The sequence below is a fragment of the Dipodomys ordii genome, unplaced genomic scaffold (genome assembly GCF_000151885.1).
Source record: "Dipodomys ordii isolate 6190 unplaced genomic scaffold, Dord_2.0 Scaffold63, whole genome shotgun sequence".
Taxonomy (NCBI): Eukaryota; Metazoa; Chordata; class Mammalia; order Rodentia; family Heteromyidae; genus Dipodomys; species Dipodomys ordii.
Window position 1 is genome coordinate 3,363,693 of NW_012267279.1, and position 23,801 is coordinate 3,387,493.

The 23,801-nt window shown below is 36.7% G+C and overlaps 1 protein-coding gene across 1 annotated transcript in view; it reads right to left on the minus strand.

Annotated features, from left to right (window-relative positions):
• The window catches only part of Wdpcp (WD repeat containing planar cell polarity effector), a 252,700-nt gene that overhangs the window by 152,082 nt on the left and 76,817 nt on the right, over nt 1-23,801 (minus strand). The window contains exons 7-9 of the mRNA XM_013022526.1: nt 14,002-14,116; nt 11,376-11,509; nt 7,772-7,963 (exon numbers count right to left, since the gene is read on the minus strand). Of these exons, the coding sequence (XP_012877980.1) occupies nt 7,772-7,963; nt 11,376-11,509; nt 14,002-14,116 (441 nt within the window). The remainder of the gene's footprint in view (nt 1-7,771; nt 7,964-11,375; nt 11,510-14,001; nt 14,117-23,801) is intronic.

Here is a 23,801-nt window from a genome sequence, read left to right on the forward strand (position 1 = left end):
CACCCAAGACTGCTGGGGTCGCCACAAAGAAGAGCCAACTTAAAGATGCTCCCATTGACCAGAGATGGGACAATTTATGATTACAATTTATCAAACATATCAAACTGAGTATGTGTAAGTCTATGAATTAGTGCTATTCTTAAAATTAGAATTGGCCATCTTAATTAGGAAATCTTAATAAAGAATCAGTCACATATTCTGTTTATCCTACATGAATATAACAACTGTAACAACAAATGGGAGTTAAGTGGAAGTGTCTTTATAAAAAGTATCACAACTGATTAATGAAAATGAAATAATATGCTCAGAATATTAACATTTTGCAGCTTTAATCAATGGATGCACTGGCTATCAATAATTGCCGATATAAAAAAATGGAAATGGAAACAATGAAATAATGTTAAGACTTCTTGAAATGACTGCTAAAATGACCATGAAACATTTTTATGATTCATTTTATTTCATTTTTTTGTCAGTCATGGTGCTTGAACTCTGGGCCTGGACACTGTCTCTGAGCTCTTCAGCTCAAGGTGAGCGCTTTACCACTTGAGCCACAGTGCCACGTCCAGTTTTCTGGTGGTTAATTAGGCATAAGAGTCTCATGGACTTTCCTTCCCAGGTTGGCTTTGAGCCATGATCCTCAGATCTTAGCCTCCTGAGTAGCTAGGATTTCAGGCGTGAGCTACCATAAGCCATAAACCCGGCTTATAGCATATTTTATATATTAGTTTAACTATTTGTCATGCTAATAAATTGTTGATCATATGCTAAGTCTATTGGCTGCTGTTTCTACTTCTAAAAGCCTATTTATATGTATCATATAAATGTTTTATGGGTATATTTTCTATCATATTTTGACTTAGTGCAAAATAAAAAGGTAATTTTGCTGAAGGGGAAAAAAAAGAAATATCTAGAAGAAGTGAGAAACGCTGAAAGTATGTGCCTCCTGATGAAAGACACACCACCTCATATCACCTTGCCAAAACTGCCTACAAAACTGTAGAATTTTCAAAGAACAGTCTAACATGTTGAACCATGCCATGCCTATACAAACAACAAGATTCAGGCTGAGAAACACGATAGTTCCAACAGATAAGTTTTAAGGACAAGAAGGAGGTAGATGAGAGCGTCTAGATCAAAAGACTGAAGATATACATTAAAACGTTTTAAAGAGAGAATGTTAAATTATGATTTCTGAGGATGCACACTTAGGTGATTGAAAAAATCTGTAAATATGTAAGAAAGTGATTAAATGTCTTGATGGTGATTCCTTTGGGGGAATTGAAGGAGGTTACAATTGTGACAGGGCCTATGGAGATATTTCAGGATATTACAAAGTACTTAAAAAAATAGTACTGGCTGCAGGGAGCATTCCCCTGACAATATCTCAATCTTATTAAATTATTACTTTTGTTTATTTTTATGTATTTTACTTTAAAATAGATAATAAACACCAACACCCATAAAATAGAATGCATTTGTCATTTCATTACAAGCTAATTCCACTAACACAGCTTTCAGTGAGATTAAAGCATTTCTTCAAAAAAATACATCCAGAACAAATTCAAATTAGTAACTAAAAAATAAAAGTATTTCTTTCTTATTATTACTATTTTTTATTGTGAAAATATCGTACAGAATGGTTACAATTACATGAGCAAGGTAATGAGTTTTTTAATTTTATTTATTTAGCCAGTCCTGGGGCTTGAACTCAGGGCCTGAGCATTGACCCTGAGTTTCTTCCAAGGCTGGTGCTCTACCACTTGAATCACAGCACCACTTCTGGTTTGTTCTGTATATGTGGTACTGAGGAATGGAACTCAGGGCCTCATGCTTGCTAGGCAAGCACTCTACCACTAAGCTACCTTCCCAGCCCTTTATTATTACTATTTTTTGAGCATAGGGTCTTATTATTTAACCAGGCTAGCCTGAAATTCATGATCCTCCTGCCTCAGCCTCCAGTAGTACATACATTACTATATCCAACTCTATATACATTTCTTTGTAAGACATGCTTTTTAAATATGTTGGCTTTTCAATTGAATATATCTGTAATACTTATTGGATGCATTTTTTGTTAATTACACTATCTAAGCTATTGGCACATTATCACTTTTCTATCAATTATTGCTCCTGAAAATCACTGCAAAAATAATGTTTAATTCTTATAGGGATATCTACTGAGGTTACATTAGCAAACAAATTCAGGTGGCTAGCTAGGCGCCGATGGCTCACGCCTGTAATCCTAGCTACTCAGGAGGCTGAGATCTGAGGATGGTGGTTCAAAGCCAGCCCAGACAGGAAAGTCAGTAAGACTCTTCTCTCCAATAAACCACTAGAAAACCAGAAGTGGCACTGTGGCTCAAGCAGTAGAGCGCTAGCCTTGAGCTGAAGAGTTCAGGGACAGTGCCCAAGCCCAGAATTCAAGCTCCATGACCGACAGAAAGAAAAAAAAAATTCAGGTGGCTTTTTGTGAGTAAGAAAAGCCATAGGCACTAGCAGACCCTTACATCTTAAAAGTTAAAAATACCTCTTAAGTATAAAAGTAAGGGCATAAGTTGTTGTCATCACACTATTGTCAAAGTGAGTAAATAAGGTAATCCCACAAAGATGGCAAGGACTTTTCAAAAGCAAATGCAAAGAATATACAAAAATTTAAATGAAAACAACCACATTACATACAATAATCCACACACACTGTTAATATATACTTTTTAATGAATTCACTGATAAAAACTTGCTTTTATTTCACTATCATATATTTTTCAAAAGAATTTTTTTCCTTAGACTACATAACTCCCTTTGCTCTGTGCTTCTAATTAAGATATGGACTGTTGTGTAGAGCTGTGTAGTGTGAAATTAGACCTACGGTTTTCTAATATCCATAAAATAAATTAAAAAGTGTTTCTCCTCTGAAAGAGAGATAATTCAGTCACAGAAAGCTTACTTCTATGTTTCCTTTGTTTTCTTTTCTTTTTTTAGCTGCTTGGTAAGCCAATTTTCTACTTAGAATCTACTGTTAAACTCTCATTTGCTTCAGTGTGTGGGCTTTATCCTTTCCATGGTCTGTTATGTAAAAAAGATGGGTTTAATCTTTTTTTTAATGTTTGCAGTAGTTCTCAACTTTCAATGCACAGGAGAATCACCTAGGGAAACTGTGAAAGATTCCAGATGTCCCCTCCGGTCCAGAGATTCTAAAGGAACTGGGTCTGGGTGGGCCCCTTCCCAAAAGCTTTGCAGGTGATTGTAATTGTAACATGTAGCCAAGACTAGCAAGGACTGCTCTAGGATCCTGCCATTGTCCAAATAAAACCTTATTATCTTTTTGGACTGAATCCAGAAAGGAAGTTCTTCCCAAAATTATAGCTTAACAGATGTAAAGATTAAATTTCTCCTCTACAAGACTGCTGTGACTTCCTTTTTTGTTTGTTTGTTTTTTTACATTTGAATTTTAGTAAGCATATTGTAGCCGGGAGCTGGTGGCTCACGCCTGTAATCCTAGCTACTCAGAAGGCTGAGATTTGAGGGTCATGATTCAAAGCCTGATCAGGAATAGACTCTTACCTCCAAAGCTGAAAGTGGCACTGTGGCTCAAGTGGTAGACTGCTCTCTTTGAGCAAAAGCAGCTCAGGGACAGTGCCTAGACTCAGAGGTCAAGCCCCGGAACCAGCACAAAAAAAAAAAGAAAAGCATAATGTACCATTATTCTGACAATTAGTTCAAGGAGTACCTGGGTTGCTAGTGGCAAATAAATAAATAAATAGATAGATAGATAGATATACTTGAGCATACACTTCAGTAGATTGGTGGTTTTAAGTATATCATACTCTGTTTTCAAAAAAAATTTATACTTCATGATTAAAGATTAAGCCTTCATATGCACAAAAGTAGAACAATTATTTATGTTTCTTCCAAAAAACCATTTGTCTTAATACGTATCAATATTCACTTGAATTTTTGAAAAAAAAACTTGCAAGAATATTTCCAATAGGTTAATTTCAATAGAATAACTGGAAAAGCCAAATCCAAGGACAAAGCTCTTGCCAAGAAGATGAACTGTGCACAGTAAAAAGAAAAATGAACTCTAAGATATGGAAACAAGAGGTTTTTCTTTGTTGTTGTAGTTTTTAATGTACTATGTGATTTCTTTTTTTCTTTTTTAAATTTAAGTTTTTATTTTTTGTGAACATACTGTACAGAGGGGTTACAATTACATGGGCAAGATAATGAATACATTTCTTGTCAAGCATTGCAGCCTCCTCCTTTGTTTACCCTTCACATCCCTTCCCAGCCTCCCCCCACCCCCCACCCAATCTCCCCCCGCCCCCCGCACCAAAGTTGTAAAGTTCATTTTTGACATGACGACTTGTACTTCTCATAGTTGCATCGGGTCCACCTGTATCCTTAAACGACTTGTTTTTCCCCATCTCCTCCACAAATTATACCGACATCAAATATAGTGAAAGCAGGGGTTGTACTGTGGGGGAGGGACATACAAAACTACAAAGAAATAATCTTATAAGTGAGTTAGAAACAAATGCATGAAAGAAAAAAACATTTAAATACTTATCTAAGGGTTCATTTTCCTAACATCACATTATCTGATCTTTCCTGCTTGACTCATACATATACTAGGTATTGCAAATAAGGAAAACCGTGGGACCTTTGTTTCTTTGGGCTTGGCTGATTTCTTTTTTTCTTTTGTGCTTTCCCCCCTGTGATTTATCCCCTGTTGTCACTGTATTTGTTTTTTGTACCCTAGGTCTTGTATATATGTTTATCTGAATTAGGGAAGGGAAGGAGAACAAAATGGTGAGACCATATACAAAGGGCAAACAAATGCAACAGCGATACTCAAAGACAATATGTTGAAAATTAACTGTACAATTTGAGGGGGGAGGGATTGGGAAGAGAGAAAGTTGGAGAAAAATGAGGGAGGGAGTAATAATTTTGACAAGAAGTGTACTCACTACCTTACATATGTAACTGTAACCTGTCTGTACATCACCTTGACAACAGTAATGAATTAAAAACTGCCTAGTGAGAGTGTGCCTCACTGGTGGAGCACTAGTGTAGTCTGGGAGAGGCCCTGGATTTAATCCTCACAGCACACACATCCAAGAAGATGTATATAAATACTGTTTACAACTCTATGAAAAACTCAAATAGTTACATAAAGTAGATAATTTTATAAAGGTACAACTTATAGAAAAGAATCCAAAAAATTAGAATCTACCCCTAAACAGATTCTTTAAAAATAAAATCAGTAGTTAAAAGTAAGTCTATCCTTCTCGGCAATTTAATAGAGCAAGTTTCACTAAAATTTCAAGTATCAGATAATTCCCTTTTGTACTATTACAGAGAGAAAAAGAAGAAAAAGCTAGCAAATCTCTCCACAGGGATAGTACAACATTGATATTAAGCCTAAAGGATAAGAAAGGTAAATAAAATTGTATACCAATCTTGTTCCTGCACATTGTAAAGCTTTCTTTAATCCTCCTTCCTTACCATCTCTCTAGAATCAACCACTCTCTATGAATTCTATTACAGTTTACATATTCTATCCACAGCACCATTCACACTTTCATACACTTCCTTACACACAGTCGTATTTGCCTCTCAATAGTAGACACTAATATTCTTGCAGGCAGGACAGTTCCTCATTCAATCTCATGGTATGAAATATAGTGCTTACTCATGACAGGCTCCAGAACTGCTGAATGGCATGCCTGTTTCAGGCAGAAACGCTGTTAGCATAACTTGAAGAAAATGGGAAATAATGAGGCAATGAGTAAGATCAGCTCCATTTGGCCAGGGCACAGGTTTATGTAAGACAGTAACACTGTAAATAAAGGTTGGTCAAAGACAATTACTGTGAGTTTTTCAGAGGTAAGGTTGAGTTTGGTTTCAGTCTCTAATGAAGATATTTGAGCAGGCAATGACTAAATCAAGATAAGCACCTTTCAGACTGGACAGGGACCTGGGAAGGACCACTCTTGTCTATATCTATTGTTTTTTAAAAGCAAGCAAGCAAACAAAAACCTAAAATTCAAAGCCAGAGCACAGAATTATCTAGAAGCAGGCATTAGCTTACAGGGAGTAAACTTGAATCACATAGTCTATGGTATAATCAACAGGCAAACCCAGTTAGTTCAATTGGAAGTATGATCTAGATGACAGCAGGCAAGAGGTATGTAAACCTTCTGTATACTCTTTTAGGAAATCCAGCTTTCAGATTAATGCACTCAATTTGATTAAAGGTAATTAGTTCATGTGTAACCAAAGGCTGATTTACTTATTTTTACTTTGATTATATATCTGAACACTTAAGATTTCTAATTATCTTAATTGCACTAATGATTTTGATTTAAAAATCATTTATTTAGTTTCTGGTACTAAGATTACTAAAATGGTGGACATGAAGAGGAAATATACAAAACCTAGACCTAAATCATAACATAAAAGTCGTTGCAGCAGAACTGGAAGAGCTCCAAAAGAAAACAAATGAAATCTATAGTAGATAGAGAGGAATACTGATGGACAAACATATCATATCATACATAATAATTAGGATTCTTCAGTCTTAAAAGACAGGCTGAAGCAGAGTATGGTATATACATCTGTGAGGGTGGATCAGGAGGGTTATGAGTCTCAAAAATAAAAGAAATAAAGGAATAAATAATAAAGATAGCCTGAAAGTTTATAAAACCAGAAGTATGTAGGGCCAAACATCCTGTTTCACCCAGGCAAAATTTTAACAAGAAGGGAACACAGAAGTTTGTCTATAAGAATGAGTGACTAAGTCATTGTCAGGAATAGCTAGAGTGAGGATATTGTCCTCATCTTGTAGATCAGTCCTTGCTTCCATGAAAGATAGGATTCTGGACTGAGAAGGACACTGCTCTGTACCTTCTTTAAATTTCTTCCCCTCTGACAGTTTACTACAAGGGCTTGCAAATGGGTATTTAACTAATATATGTTAATTGATTGAATTTTGGAAAGAGTAATTGGGAACATAGTCTTTTCTTTTTGTCCCCTTGACAGTATTGAGAATTTAACTAAAGGATTTGAGCTTGGAAGGAAGGTGCTCTTATCACCTGAGTCAGGCTGCCTTTGCTTTAGTATTTTTCAGGAAAGGTCTCATGTTTTTGCCTAGGGCCAGCCTCAGACCTTACTCCTTCTGTGTAAGTCCTCTTGTGTAGCCAGGATGACCCATATGCTACACAATGCCCAGCTTCTTTATTGAGATGGAGTCTTGCTAGCTTCTTTGACTGGGCTTTCCTTGAACCATGATTCTCCCACTCTCCACCTCCTGAGTGGGGTAGGCTTAAAAGGTGCCAGCTACTGTACCCGGTTGTGACAAAGGCATGAAATCATGAGCAAACAGTATGCTAGTGCTAATGATAATTAACAGTGGTATTCAACAGTGATTGATTCAGTTTGTTATATGCAAATATTGATTGTTACTGAAACTACAGCACATGGGTTAAGTTAACTTGCTCAAGCAGAAAGAGCTGCATAGGAGCAGATCTAGGATCTGAACCTAGACGCATGTGCTCTTAATCGCTATGCTATTCCAGTCAGCCCTAGAATTTTCTAGTTATCCCCTAGCTATGATACTTTTTAGGATTTCATTTTATATGCCATTTTCATTTTTGAATATCTGAAAACATAAATTATAGGTTTGAAAAAGTATACACATTTACTTTAGAAAAACGAATACAATTTTACTTGCATTTCATTAAAATGTAAATGATTATTTTAGATTTACCTCAAGTCTTCCTTGAGCACAACCTAGGAGAAGCAGATTGGCTTTGTCCTTCTCAGAAGAAATTGGGGCCCAAGGCCAAGCATCATCATTGACCAGTGGCCACCAACAAACAACTCTGTCCTGATTGCAGTTGATAGCTAGATGACGTTGCGTTGTCCTATTAACTGGGCCAGGTATTTCAAAATAAGACATCTGATGATTAAAAGAAAAGCATCTGAGAAACATTTCTTTGAAAAGATGTAAAATCTTCAAAGTATTACAAAATTAAAGCATCTGTAAATGTAGATACATGCAAGTAAATATGCATGTTAAACATGCATCTTCAGAGGGTGTCAGAATTTACCAAATTCTTTTGACACATACATAAGAAAGACATATGTTCACAATTCTCCCCATTTTTAGCAGAGGAAAGGAAAAAGAAGAAATGTGAGTTAGGGAGGAATTGGATATAGCAATTCCAATCAATACCAAAATGTACAGTCATGGTTGCTTGACAGCATCGACCTACACATAGGTTTCAAGACCAGCTATATTAAATGACAAGTTCAGTACTGCTGACCAAGGACGTCTGAGTACTGTTTAAGACATAACATGTTAACAATGACTGACAACAATCAAAGGAAAAACAACTTGAGCAAATATCTCTTACAAAGAATATATAAGACATATACACATATATTCTACATAAAAGGGATAAGCCACAGCATCATGCGTAAAAGTTTATGCGGCTTCTGAGAATTATGCTTTTCTTTCTTCGGAAGGATTTGTAGAATTTATTATTCAAACTATGTTATTTTGGAACATGGTTATTTGAAAACATAAGCACGACACCATCTGGGTGACACATGCCAAGGAAATATAGATTGCACCGTATTTCTGCTTAAGGAATTAATGGAAGGTTGATAGCTTGGAAGAAAAAAAAAAACTATCTTGCCATTGCTGGTCAGCAATAATCGAACCACTTTCTGGGGATTAAGCGCATGGCTAAGCCTACTGGACCAGACACTAGCAAAGGGCAGGGGGTCTTCTTATCAGAGAAATGCTTCTGGAGCCAGTCTCACTACATGACAGATTGCTTTCATATTCCTGTCTGCAAGGCAACAAAGGATGGCAGTAATGCGATAATGCCAGAGTGCAATGGGTGTTAAGAACCCGTTGCATTTATGTATTGTATTTAGTAAATAATCAGGCTCATCCAAATTGTGATCTCACCACTCAACCAAGGCCATTAAAATCAAGGTTAATGCTTTAATAATCCTCTGCTATTTTTTTTTTCAAAATGGTCAAAAGGAACCCTTTTCTATTTGCATGGCCATAATATTATTGACCTCTTCATCCTCTGAATGCACATCAAAAGGAACCGAAATCAAAGTAATTACCAGTGTTGTTCTCTCATGGTAAACATTTAACTCCTTGCACTATCCCTTCACTGTTAAATTGAATTGCATTTTCAAAATGTAGACAGGAAAACTTGCTAAAGGTCAACAGTTTCAGGATAAATTTTCTTAACCAAAATTATTTCAATCTGAAATAATTAAATTATGGTAAGGAACTGAAGAAAGCAGAATGATAAGATTTGATACAACTTCCTTGTGCTAAAATCCAAATGGGCTATGACAAAACCCAGATGTACTTTGTGATTTTAAGTGAAAATACATGTATAGCCTCAATATAATTATTTTAACTTTCTTCTTATTGGAGAGAAATAGCATAATAGAATTGCTAAGTACTTTAAAAACACATATATACACATTACATCTTAATGTCCAACTTGCCAAGTAGGCATAGTACTTACAAATCTCAAAATGAGAAAATAGTTTAAAATGAGTGATTGGCATTTTAATTTCTCACATAATGCAAATGAGTTGTTATTTGAAATTTCATATTTCCTATGAGTTTTAGTGGTATCAGTAGTCTCTCATGATGATTAAGAGGGCAGGGAAAATGAGTAAGTTTCTTAAAATATCCTTCCAATGAAGAAATGGCAGTTTTTACTAATTATCATATATCTATATTTTAAATATTGAAACAGGAAATGAAATCCATAGGCTTTCCAAAAGGAAACAAATTAATTCTGTAATGTATAGAAGTGAGGTGGAAGGCTCACACTCCTAATTTTTCCAATCCAGAGGTAGAAGAAATAAGAGAGCTAATTCTCTTATTTAAGGTATGCAAGGACTCAAATGCTAGCTCTGTTTTCCATCTGTTTTCATAAGAAAAACTGACATGCTGGTAGTTTTCTCTGCTCTCACTAACAGGTAGCTATTATCCTTCAGTTCAGGAGACTTTACCAAGCTATTCTTCACACCTAAGATGGAGGAACTAATCATACATAGTTTTTATAACAGCATTAACCATGCTTATTCTAAGTGACATGGGTTAATGCATATTGTTGCATTTTAGGGACCAATTTTAGCAGCTAAATAATGTTTCCAGTGAATCTGCAGTTAGCCATTTGGAATGCTAAAGGAAAAATTGTTTTGGTAATTAAGTATAACACATATATTACATATTTCCAATTAAAGGAAGTCAATATTATATCAAGTTTCATAGAGGAGCCCCACAAAGCTATAAAGAAAACCACACTATAGCTTATTACCACATTGGAAACCTATTTCATGCATTTCATTCCATTTTAAAACCCTTTTTATAAGAATAGATGCTTCTAGTAAACAAAATGAAATCCTCCCTGCTACCACCTTAGTCATAAGAAATGATCCCAAAGTGCACAAAGTTAGGTTAAATACTAGTCTTCTAAAACCACACACAAATTACAAACCAGCAAGCTGATGTCTAAAAAATCTTTGCCCTTGCTATATAAACTCTAGGTATGGCATAAGTGTGCATCTTTTTTAAGAAAGCTGTATATCAGCTCTGTTCCCAGTGAACAGTGAACTGTCTCAAATCCACGTCACAGAGGCTGGATCAATCTTGCAAACACAAGTCATTGCTGAAAGGAGGCCTTGAACTGAAACAGCCTGGAAAATGTATTAGATACTCATCCTAGCAGAGAGTATGCCTTCCTAGCAGTTAAAATGTAATGTGGCAAAATTTAAACACATCATTTTAAATTAAAATCCTGCCTTAACAGATGTAAAGTCCCTGCCTGATACAAGGAAACAAATTACCTGGAGTTAGTGAAGGAAGACATACATCTAAAAGAAATTTCTTTTTTGCATTTTCACCATTTATAGCTGGGAATAGGGGTGGGATTTCCCCACTCTTTGTTTATTGCACTTTTTTTGAAAGAGCCTTCTTCCTTCTTTTGATTCTTGTGAAGTGGAAACCAGGGCTCCTAATGGGAAATGAGAATGGTTTTCTACAATTGGCAAAAAAAGAAAAATTGAAAAATGCTATTTGCCTCTGTTACCTGTCTTTGACTTTCATAACTACTATAAAAATTGCTCCAAATATGTCCCTGTTATAACTGAATAGTAAAAATGAAAACTTAGGATGGCCACCATAGGAAATCAACCTTAATCCTGTAATTAATTCAGTTTTCTGAAATCCAGATGTGTTCAAGAATAACAGTTATAACAGTAACTCATATGATACTCCAGTATATCTTAATTAGTAATATAACTATATACATTGAGAGCTGTACCTTATAATCCAAGGCCGAGAGTTTTTCCAGTCTTTTATTTACATCAGACAAATCCATCTTCTTTGTAAACTGAATGAAACATAGATTGTTTTGTGCCAAAAATGATAAGATGATGAAACTGTCTGTGAGAAGAGCTAAAAAAAAAATTTGATGTTACCAAGTTAGAATAAAATTGTGATGAATTAATAGGTTGTTTTCCACAGAAGTGTTAAAAAAAAAAAAGCTGCTTTCAGAAGGTGAATTAATTCGAATCTGTAGTCCTTTAAATATGGTCATGATATTCTATAAAAGTATTAGGGATATCATGAATAAATAACAACCATCAATTTAATCATACAGATTTAGTTTTTGTTTTTGTTTGGTCTTCTTTTTGTTTCTGTGACTATTTTAATATAAACTGACATTTGGGAGCTACCACAATTAAGACATATGTGGAATCAAGGCTACAGAAGCATACAAGATGACTACTTCATGCCGAAGGGCAAACATGAAAACAATACTTTCATTTGTGCTTTCACTCTAATTCCATGTTTCTACACTATTAAGCCGTCTGAGAGTAAAGTGATAAATGTTCTCTACCAATCTAAATTTTATTTAGATTCACCAATTTAATTTTTAACCAATGATCCTTCTTTTGACAGTATACAAGTCAAATGAAAAAAAGTATATTTTACTCCATTTATATATTACAGAAATTAATATTTAACAATGAAGATTGCCAAAGAATACTTCTATAGCCTTATTCATAAAGTATAAAGTGAAAAGATAATATCATGGTTTACATGAAGGGCCATATGTGTTATGAAATTACTGATAAAACACATAATAGCTATTTGAGAAATTCACTGTTTCTAGCATAAAGAAATTGTTGAATGTCTTATACATTTTTCTTTATTTCCATGCCCCTGGCCGTGCAAGCAGTGACCAACAGTGGATCTGCACAATAACAGGAGAATTTGGAGAACTGCCAAGAAACCACATTGTTATCATGTCCCATGAGAGTGTATTATTTTGGGTACAAATAAAAGAAACAAGTGAAAAAAGATAACTCACACGAATAGCATTGGAAGTCTCATTTTAATTCTTATAGAGGAGCATCAAAATGACAAAGTCATCACAGTCACTATTTCATTTGTAATGTCAACAAAAGGCTCAATTCTTAGAATATGAAAATGGAACATCTTCCATAGGGAAGCTCCCTTAACATCATCCTCCTACATGGAAGGGGAAATGGCATCCTGACAGTCCTAGCCCCGCTTGTTATTATCAGTAATGTTGCTAATTATAACCATCCTGCAGAGTACTTTTTTTAAGGTGATATGATTATGTCTGATTTACTCAGAGGCTGCTAGTGAGAGCACACGGTGGACAGGTCTCTTCACTCTCAGTTCTGTCTTTCTACTATACTACATTTTCCTTTGTTCAATTTAAGATACTGACCAATTTCATTATTTCATATAATGGAATCTCTTTTTGGATCTTTTGCCTGAAACAGTAGGACAGAGTCTGAAAAATTCAGGAATCCGCATAGTATAGCAGAAAGAAAATGGGTGTTGTAATCAGAACCTATGTTCAAATCTCAGCTCAGTCACTTTCTAGCCATAAAAGCCTCGCTATGTTCCAATGTCATTCAGCTTAAGTTTCTTTAACTGTACAGATGGAAATAATTCTACTTTTTTTTTCTTGAAATAAACAACACAGGTAGTCTGGCATCAAGCATTGTGACTTTATGACTCAATAGTGAATGACTTAAAACATTTTCTTATGTATTTTGTACCAATTATATACTATTTGTGTTTTCACTCAGTAGAGCCAGTATACCTGGAATTGATTTTCCTTATTTAGAAAAGTTTCAAATCTCTCAAAAGTCAGTAGTCATAGACTAGTAACAAAATATCTTCCTAAATAAGCTCTTATGCCATTTTACTAGGATCTGTGTTGACATATTTGCGTTATTAAAGAAATGAGGACCAGGTATTAAGTGGTATGCACCTATAAGCTCAGCTACTTGGTAACCACAGATGGGAGGATTGTAGGTCAATGCCAAACAGGGTAAAAAAGAAGTTAGCAAGACTTTATCTCAATTAACAAGTCAGAAACAGTGGCTCCTGCCTGTGGTCCCAGCTACTGCAAAAAATGGAAGGAGAAAGATCACAGTCCAAGATCATTAGATCTCCATACAAAATGTGTGACATCCTATCTGAAAAACAAAGCAAAAATGCCTGGAAGCATGGTTCAAGTGGTATAATGCTTGCTCAACAAGCATGAGGCCCACTACCACCAGAAAGAATATTAATAGTAATATTACTATTAAATATAATAATAGAGGAATGATCTTGACAGAATAATAACAAGCTTATTTTCAAAATATATTCACATTTTTAAAGAAAAGAGTAGAAAATACCCAGAATATGAGCCTAACACTTGGCAAGAAGAAAAAAAGACCTTGGTATTAAATATTAGTGGAGACTTATATTGGTCCCAGGGGTTGTAAGTACGCTATTACAAGCAATTACTTGTTGTGTTTGCAAGTCCCTAGTGTTAATAATTAGTCTACCTGTTGACACACTATTTCTCCTGCCCCACTGTTAATGTAGGCAATTGATTTGCACATGGGGGTAATTACCATCGCTGATGGTGTCTGAGCCGAGCTTCCCCACCAAGCTTCTATCAATCACCACTTTCTCCAGCTGCGGCCCAGAAAGGCTTAGGGACACAAGCACACCTGAACCAAAGAGGAGCTAAAACCAGGTAAAGAAGAGGGGAGAGGAAGATGTGGAAAATTAGAATCTCTTAAAAATTTCTCCAAATGTACAAATGTAGACAAATATTTATACATGTATTTACACCATGAAATTATAAAGCTTCACTCCACTGAAAAACACCATGATTAAAAAAGAGACAGGTGGCTAAATGATGCTATGTCCTAAGAGCATCGATTAGAGCTGTATGCAGAAAGCTAATTTAGTGTGTGTTTGTTAGAAACCTAATCTTCTAAATACTTAGAAAGTGCCTAGGCAGAAATGACTGCTTTGTTTTGCATTCAGAAAATGTTCTCTATTAAAATACTTTCAGAGATTATTATTTGTATCCGAAGCTAAAAGAACATTTCTAGAGGCTTGAATAATCATTCCTATACATTACATACAGAAGAGAAAACACCATTAGAATATAAACAGATAATGTTATATATATGGAATTTAAGCCCTACTTCCAAAACTAAAGATCATGTCAGTCTAAAAATATTAAAATACATGTAAATTAAGGCAATTAAGTAAAAACACTTTAAATTCATAAACAACACAGCCATAAGCAATGTCACAAGGAAAGATAAGCATCCAGGCTTTATCAATATCAGCATTCAAGAAGCCACCCAACAAAGGATGACTAGATACCACCATTACAATTTGTCATTGCTCCTTTCCATTTGTAGCAGCATAATTCATTCATCTCCAAATGTTTAAAACTTCTGCAAGGACTCTGCATATGTGTGTGCTTGTTATCTACGAGATTTTGAAATATCAACATTGGAAGAAATTGTTTCACCTTCAAGGCAACAGACTCAAAGCTGATGAATCATGGAATAGCATATGGTATAAGAAGGAAAAAACCAATTGTCAGTAAACTAATCATGCACATGCTAGCCAAACCCAAAGACAACTATGATTTAAACAAAACAGGGGAAATCCCCACCCACCTGGGCATCAAGTCCCAGCTAGAGACAGTGATTTCATTCAAACACATTTGACATCCGTGAAAGATAAGCTTATCTAGGGACCAAAGTCCTAGAATGAAGGACCCTTATTCCCCCACCATCCAAGAGATTCCAGGTACATGAAGCAAAGAAACGGAAAGATCCCTTTGTCTATACTGCATAAGTCCTTGTCCTAATCCACAGAACCTTACTTTTACTTAGTTTAATGGATTCATTCATTCCATGTCAGTGCATTTACTGGCCTATGAAGTGGAGACAGGGAGGAAGGAGACTTCGTCATCTTTATGAGTTCTGGAGACTAAAGTAAGACAAGATCCATTTGTTCTAGGAATGTCAAAATACTTTACAAATTAATTACACTACTGAGTTACATCCAGCCCTGAATCTTATCTTGACGGCAAATGCTAATATACTATTCCAGTGGGAATTCCCTGCCAGCACCATAGTACATGGTCTTCACACTTAAAGTTCTCCCTTCTCAGACAGGAAAGATTCTATGCTCACCTTTCATGCCTAGTTATCTTCGTTTTTCTACCCTTTCTATTCTGTTCAAATCTCTCGAAAGTCTTTTTCTGTTTATCTACTGAATTTTACAGCTATACTCTTAATTGCTTCTTTTCTTAGTTGATAATAGTTCCTTACAGACATTGATTAAGCTGCATTATCTTTTCATCTTCAGTGCTTTGAAAAATGCCAGACACAGAGTAGATGCTCAACACGTGTTACGTGTTTACAGAAGGCATCCTAACAAAGTCATCATAGGCTTAGGAAATGTGGGGCATTTTCCTTCTACAATACTCCTTCAAGGGCACAGCAGACGAGCACTGCCAGTGATCAGGCCAATTGCCCCACGGGAAAGCTTTTCCAAGATGAGACCGTTAGAATCAATTTTTAATTTTTTCTCTTTTCCTCAATTTAAATAGCATTTAAAATGAATGTTGTGATAAAATAAATGGCTCAAAAATGAATCAATTTAAATAGCATTCATTTTTCACTCAACAACAACAAAATGAGTGTTGGTCTAAAATAAATCAAATGTAATCCTTAAAATAGAATAAATATAGGTTATTAGTAGACATAGAAGCAAATAAGTCTGAGGTAGTTCTGTTACTGGTCCTGTTAGAGGCTACATTCTCAGTGTACTGAGAAGACTGAGAGGTGGTAACTCTGGAATGTTTGGCTAAGGCTAAACCTGACTTAAAAAAACTTCCACTCTAGCCTGCTTTCAGTAGTGGCTCTTCAAATATTCAAAGATGGTTAAGAGCATGAACTGAAATCCACATTGGCCCTATCTCTTACTACTGTGTGACCCTGAGGGGGTTTATTTAACCTCTCTGTACCATCATTTCCTCTTCTGAAAATAGACATGATAGTTATCAACTTCATAGGACCAGGATTAGTGTTTTGCAAACAGCATTAAGTAATGCTTGTCACACAGTGTTTGCAATGACTGTCGTTCTACCATTCCTCCTAGGATGTGTGCTCACAGTACTCTGCCTGGGGCTGGGATGTAGCTCTGTTGCAGAGCACTTGCCCAACCTCTCAAGGTCCCCTGCTACAGCAAACAATGACAACGCATATCCTCATCTACTCAGGTTAGACCCAGTGTTAGACATAGAACATCAGGGCTCCAGTTGAGTTGTAACCAATATCACAAAAGAACCCTCATCTCCTAACAGAAACTACCCTGTTTGTCAGCACGTGTTATGTTTTAAAATTAGTTCTAAAAGGCTATTTTTGTGGAATGAAGAAGTAAAGTGCAGCCTGGGGGAGCAGGTGAAAATGAAATTAATACTATTTAACAGAAGGGAGTCATGAACAGTGGAAATGTGCATTCTGCCCATCAAGGGAAGTAGGAGCAGTGACTTGGGTACCATGGAGCCTGTGCTCCAAAACATTTTTTTTTTGGCCTGGGCGCTGTCCCTCAGCTCTTCAGCTCAAGGCTAGCGCTCTACCACTTGAGCCACAGCACCACTTCCGGCTTTTTTCTTTTTGCTTATGTAGTTCTGAGGAATCGAACCCAGGGCCTCAGGCATGCAAGGCAAGCGCTCTACCACTGAGCCACCTTCTCAGTCCCATCCAAAACATTTCTCATCCACTCACTGGCATTCACTCAATCATTCATCTCACTGTTCTGATTATAAAGATACAGCAGGGAACAATGGAAGAGTGTCTCTGGCCTCTCAATCTTCATGGAGCATGCATTTGAACAAGGATATTAGCCAATTAAAGTGTCAAATAGGGGCTGGGTGCTGGTGGCTCACACCTGTAATCCTAGCTACTCCAGAGGATGAGATCTGAGGATCACAGTTCAAAGCCAGCCCAGGCAAGAAAGTCTGTGAGATTCTTATCTCCAATTAAACACCAGAAAACTAGAGGTGGAGCTGTGGCTCAAAGTAACAGAGCATGAGCCTTGAGCAAAAAAGCTTAGGGACAGGACTCAGGCCCTGAGTTCAAGCTCCACAATTGACAATAAATAAATAAATAACAACAAAATAAAATGTTAAATAGAAGTAAAAATTATAGAGGAAACAAACACAGTAAGATAAGAGATTTTAGGAGGATGCTATTTTAGGCAGGATGACTAATATATCAAAATGCCTCTTTGAGGAAATGGGACCTGCGCAAATAAAGAGAAGTGGTACACCACATACATCTGAGGAAAGGAAATCTGAAGTGGAGAGAACAGCAAATGCATATTCTTTCGGGTTGGATTGGGCCCGGGATGACTTAAGCAAAGCTGGGCCAGTACAGCTGGAGGGAAGAGAGTTCAGGGATGGTCACAGAGGGTGAAGGCCAGAAGGAGTCAAGGGTGAGACTTCACAGGACCCTGCTGATGGAGAGCAATTGAGCTTTATGCTGGATGAAATGACAATCTGCATTTTAAGGGAGAAAGGACAAAAGGGGAAGCATAGGAGGCTCTTTTGAGGTCCTCACAAGAGAAGACAAATATTTGCAGACAGACTTGAGCTATACAATATCCAGTAGCACTTAATCTAAAACTTGGAAGTGGCACATAAGAGAAATACTCACAGTGTTTGGCCTGAGCAACCAGGTACTGATATAAATAATGCTAGAGAAGCAAATTTAGATTATGGGTAATCAAGAGCTTGGTTTTGCTTAAGTTAAATTTAAGGTGTTTATGGAAGTGCAAGTGGAAAAATCAAGTAGACAATTAGAAATGAATCTAAAGTATAATTAAGAATGGGAACGGGAGCTATCAATATAAAGGAAGTATTTAAGGTCATAGAAGCACTCTTTAAAAATGAGTGGAAAGAGAGAAAGTCCAAAGTCTAAGTTCTGGGGTCAACCTTTAGCAGTATTTAAAGACAGGGCTCTTTTTAGGATCAAAGTATGTCTACCATTTCAGATCTCAGTGCCCGTTACCAACTTTTGGAATATGAAGATACAAATAAATTAATAACCTAATTAATGCTGTAAAACAGCCTGTGGGGGAGCATAAAGTTTCCAAGTACTGGTGCCAAAGATAATCCTGGATGTGGTACAGGAGATAACTTCAGTTAGGAAAAAAAGAGTTCTGAAACTCCAGGAAAAATATTCCAGCTCAAACAAGGAAGTGTTAGTCTTACCTGTTGTGTATGATGTGGTATAACAAGAAGTAAAAAGGACAAAAAGGCCCTATTCCTGGCAAGGGGTTGGAAGATTCTGGCAACTCAGAAAATGGAAAAGAGCAGGCTGAGTGGCAAAAGGAAGCAGCTGTGAAGTGAACAAGGAATGAAAGAGAACCTCAAAGAAGAATCAGTCAAAAGGTGAATGGGATTTCAACACTGTCCCAATTTGAATATTGTTCTTGGCACCTCTCCAGACTGGAACTATCCTTACTTTTGCTTTGGCACATCTCTTTCTGTTGCATTTATGTCTTCATCATTTTCTTCATCAAGTTTAGAACCCATAGAGATTAGTTTGTCCAGAAACTCAAAAAATGTTTCTTAGGATGATCAGCCAACCTTTTCAATTTGGTTTCTCATCCTTCCTTGCCCCTTGTGGTACTGGGGACTGCAAATCTGTTACCCTTATAGTCTGCAGTAGACCGAATAATTAACAGGGTAAAATGATACTCGCACAATAAAAACAATATTGTATTAGATGGCATTCATCAATCAAAATAAAATATAAACAACAACCAAAATATGAGTTTCATTTATTCAATAGGTGTAAACCTGTACGAGACTTCACTAAAAGGAGCCAGCTACCTAAAATATCCAGAGCAGGCTCCTACCAAACCTGCCTGGGCCCTGCCCAGGAGCCACATGCGACCGCCTTCTCTCTGCTAAGACAGTGCTAGGTCCCACAGTGAATTTTTTTTTATTTGATTCATTTAGGTAGAAGGTATATGAAGAGTGAAGAGGAAGCTGAGCACCGGTGTCTCACACTTATAATCTTAGCTACTCAGGAGGCTAAGATCTGAGGATCGCAGTTTGAAGCCAGGTGGGGCAGAAAAGTCCCAATGAGACTCTTATCTCCAATTAACTACTCAAAAACTGGAAATGGTGTTGTGGCTCAAGTGTTAAGAGCATTAGCCTTGAGCAGAGAAAGGCTCAGGGATAACACCCAGGCCCCAAGTGCAAGCCCTACAACTTCCCCTCCCCCCCCCAGTAGGAAATATTCAGACCTATGGAAAAAGATGTTCTGAGCCCTAAAATAAGGAGGAAAAAGGCCACAAAGAGGTGTTGAACATTAACTAAAAGCACATTTGTCCAAAGGAAATATAATCTGTATGTTGAAGAGATATCTGTACGCCCACATTTATTGCAACACTGTTCATAACAGCCAAGAGATTAAAAACAAACCCCAAATATCCTTCAACTGATGAATGGAAAAAGTAAATTACTACATGTACACTATGGAATACTATTTGCCCATAAAAAGGCATATAATTCTATCACAACAACATGGGTGGAACTAGAAATTATTAGGGCAAGTGAAATAAATTAGGCAGAGAGAGCAAGTATTGACATATGTGTGATCTCATGAGATAGTGATCTCACAGAAATTGAGGGTAAAATAGTGGCCACCAGAGGTTGGCAAAGTAGGAGGAAGAGAGGGATGGAGAAGGGTTGATGAATGGATATTAAGGTATACGTGTTCATAGCATGACAACATATTCATATATAATGCAAACCTAATTATCAAAAAATGATATATAGGTATATAAGAAAAAAGGAATATATCCAAAATTCAATAATGATTGTCAGTAAATAAGGAAAGAAGTGAATTATAGATTATATTCATATGGTCTTTTCATATTCCTCAAAATAAAAACATATTGCTTTCTTTAAATAAACTTTCATTTTGTGCATGGCATCTCACACACACACACACACACACACATACACATACACACACAAAACCAGGTTAGACACAGGTCGCTCATGCCTGTAATCCTAGCTACTCAATAGGCTGAGATCTGAGGATAGCAGTTCAAAGCCTATGCAGGAAAGTCTGGGAGTCTTATTTTCAATTAATCACCAAAAAACCAGAAGTGGAGCTGTGGCTCAAATTGCAGAGCACTAGCATTGAGCAAAAAAAAAAGCCCAGGAACATCACCCATGCCCATATTTGAGCCCCAGGACTGGAAAAACAAAACAAACAAAACACCAAAAACAATAAACAATGTGAGGGATCCATATACCATGTATACAGATGTATGGAGATATGATAGACAAGAACAGTAGAACAGATGTAAGATAAAGGAGGCTTAAACTTAGGGTTTTAGGAGTTTTTTTAGGTTTCAATTGGTCTTAAATTCTGAAATGGTACTATAAGTAATTATGGTGACAAACAATTTCATTGAATTCAATAGTTTCACTATTAAGAAAACTATCCCAAATCCACATGATTATTATCACACCTGAGAAGGAATAAAAAAGGAAGCCATGTGGGATCATTAGTAAAGCTCAACAATGGGTGATAGGTTAAATCTATTGACAGCCAGACCAATCCCAAGAGATTATTAAGAGTTCCATGTGAGGGGCTGGCAAGGTACCTGAGCAGTAGAGTGCTTGCCTTGCATGCATTAGGCCCTGGGTTCAATTCCTCAGCACCACATAAACAGAAAAGGCCGGAAGTGGCTCTGTGGCTCAAGTGGCAGAGTGCTAGCCTTGAGCTGAAGAGCTCAGATACAATGCCCAAGCTTAGAGTTCAAGCCCCACTACCAACCAAAAAAAAAAAGAATTCTGTGTGAGACAACAGTACTAAACACTACAAACTAGGGAGGCAACAAAGTATCGGGACACCTAAGAATGGATTCTAGGGCTGGGAAGGTGGCTCAGTGGTAGAGCGCTTGCCTTGCATATATGAGGCCCTGGGCTCGATTCCTCAGCACCACATAAACAGCAAAAAAAAAAAAAAATGGCGTTGTGGCTCAAGTGGTAAAGCACTAGCCTTGAGCTGAAGAGCTGAGGGACAGAACCCAGGCCCAGAGTTCAGGCCCACGACAGGACCCAAAAAGAAAGAAAAGAAAGAAAAAAAAAGAAAAGGAAGAAAGGAAGGAAGAAAGGAAGGAAGAAAGAAAGGATTCTAGGGCCTAGGAAATACTCAAAGCATTGTAGACACACTCTCCTGGAGGCCCAGTGAGTTTGCATCATGATATACGCCTTCCAATCTATATGATAAATTCTCAAAAAAACTCAAAACTACATAGTTAAATAACTTTACATTGAAGAATTCTATAATGAAGACCAGAATCCCTGATTATTTTAGCAGATAACCTACTAGAAAGGAGATAACAGATTTTCTGTAATTCATTCTTTCATTCAGCAAACATTTATTGAGCATAAAGGGAAAAACCAAGCCTGATTAATCTATTAAAACAGAGACAAAGTTGAATTAGTTAAGACGATAAAATAAATAGACTCACTATAAAGTAATTAACTTAAGGACAAGAAACAGGCAAGAGTTTTGGATACAAACATGTTAGCAGTTGGGTTTCCCAAAACTCTGTGTGATGTTCTCCAATACAGAGCATATATGTGTCTAGAAATGTACCTGCCTTCTAAGTCTATTTCAGTTTAAGGAATCTCGTTTTCTTATTCTCATTGTAAAACACATGATGTCACTTTAACCCTTTGTATTTATATTTAAAAACTGGTCATTCCTAGAGCAATATTTATATTCCTGGCCAAATTTAGGAAAGAGTAAGATTAAAAGATAAAGTTTACATTTATCAGTTGTTTTAAAATTGAAGGGGGCCGGCGCTGGTGGCTTACGCCTGTAATCCTAGCTACTCAGGAGGCTGAGACCTGAGGATCGTGGTTAAAAGCCAGCCCGGGCAGGAGAGACCGTGAGACTCCTATCTCCAATAAACCACCAGAAAACCGGAAGTGGTGCTGTAGCTCAAGTGGTAGAGCGCTCGCCTTGAGCTGAAGAGCTGAGGGACAGCGCCCAGGCCCAGAGTTCAAGCCCCACGACCGACAAAATAAAAACAAACAAACAATAAATAAATAAAATTAAGGGGGTAACAATGGTGAGAAATGAATAGGAAAATATATCTGATAACAGAATACTTCATTTTGTATTATAAGACTGACAGAAGGGTTTTAAAGACACTGAGTATAAATATTAGCACAATTGGTTCATAATAAGTATACTTAAAAATAAATAGCAATAAAGTTAATCCTTTAGTAATTTCCAGTCAAAAGAGTGAAGACTAACTGTCCTAAAATTAGTTAAAGCTAAAGGTCTGATTAGGAAAGCAGCGACCAACACAGGTCTAGTAAAACATTTCTATACTCTCTATGCTTCTACACAACTGGTATCCTTAACTTTTGCTACTCAGGTGACTTCCATACAATATTCTATCTGGTTTTTCTTTCTGTCACCCTTCACTCTAAACTAATGATTTCCAACTACACTTGATTTGGGCCACTAGGACCAATGTCAATATCTAAAGGCATTTTGGTGATCACCACCTCTATGTATTAGCACCTCCACAGTCTTACCGGGTATAAATACGTTGCAGTGAAAGTGAAGGTGTTTCCCATGTCTGTATCAAGTAGTTTTGGGGGCTTTTCAAACTCCAATCAATGTCTTGCTCACATAAAGAGAGGGTATTGTAGTAAGCTGTCCTCTTGTAATGGAGGACATGGGCAGGTGTGTCCAATGGAATGGAGGCAGTGAACAGTCCAGATCAAGACGGTGGAAGAAACCTGTTCTGTGTGTCTCCAACAACATCTCAGTGCTGTGACTGATGACTAAGTTATAAAAAGCCACAGGGCAAATCATAAAGCTACCTCAGTGTGGTAGAATGATCCTGTTAGAACATCTCCTTGCTTTTGTTCTAATTATCAGCCCTCTTATCTATAATCTAGCCTCTTGAGTAATTCATATATTAGGTAGGAATGCCCCAAGCAAAGAAGCTATGTATAGGATGCCAAATATATCTCATATTGCAAATTGATAAATTACATTTTGGTTAATAAATCAGTCCCTTCTGAGTTTGGCTAGTGTGAATGTTGTTAGTACAAGAAAATAAATAGAGATAACATAAAAGATAGATAAGTTTAATTAATCAGATATTTTCTGCCCAAGTCCATGATATACTGTGGAAGTAAAGATGAAATTTTAAGTTACAGACTTACACAAGCAATACCATCATATTGTACTGTGGAAAAACTCAAGTGTGATATATACGTAGTGAAGTTGTACAAAGGCAAGGCATGATAGAAAGAATGCAGAGCTGTCAGTACTAG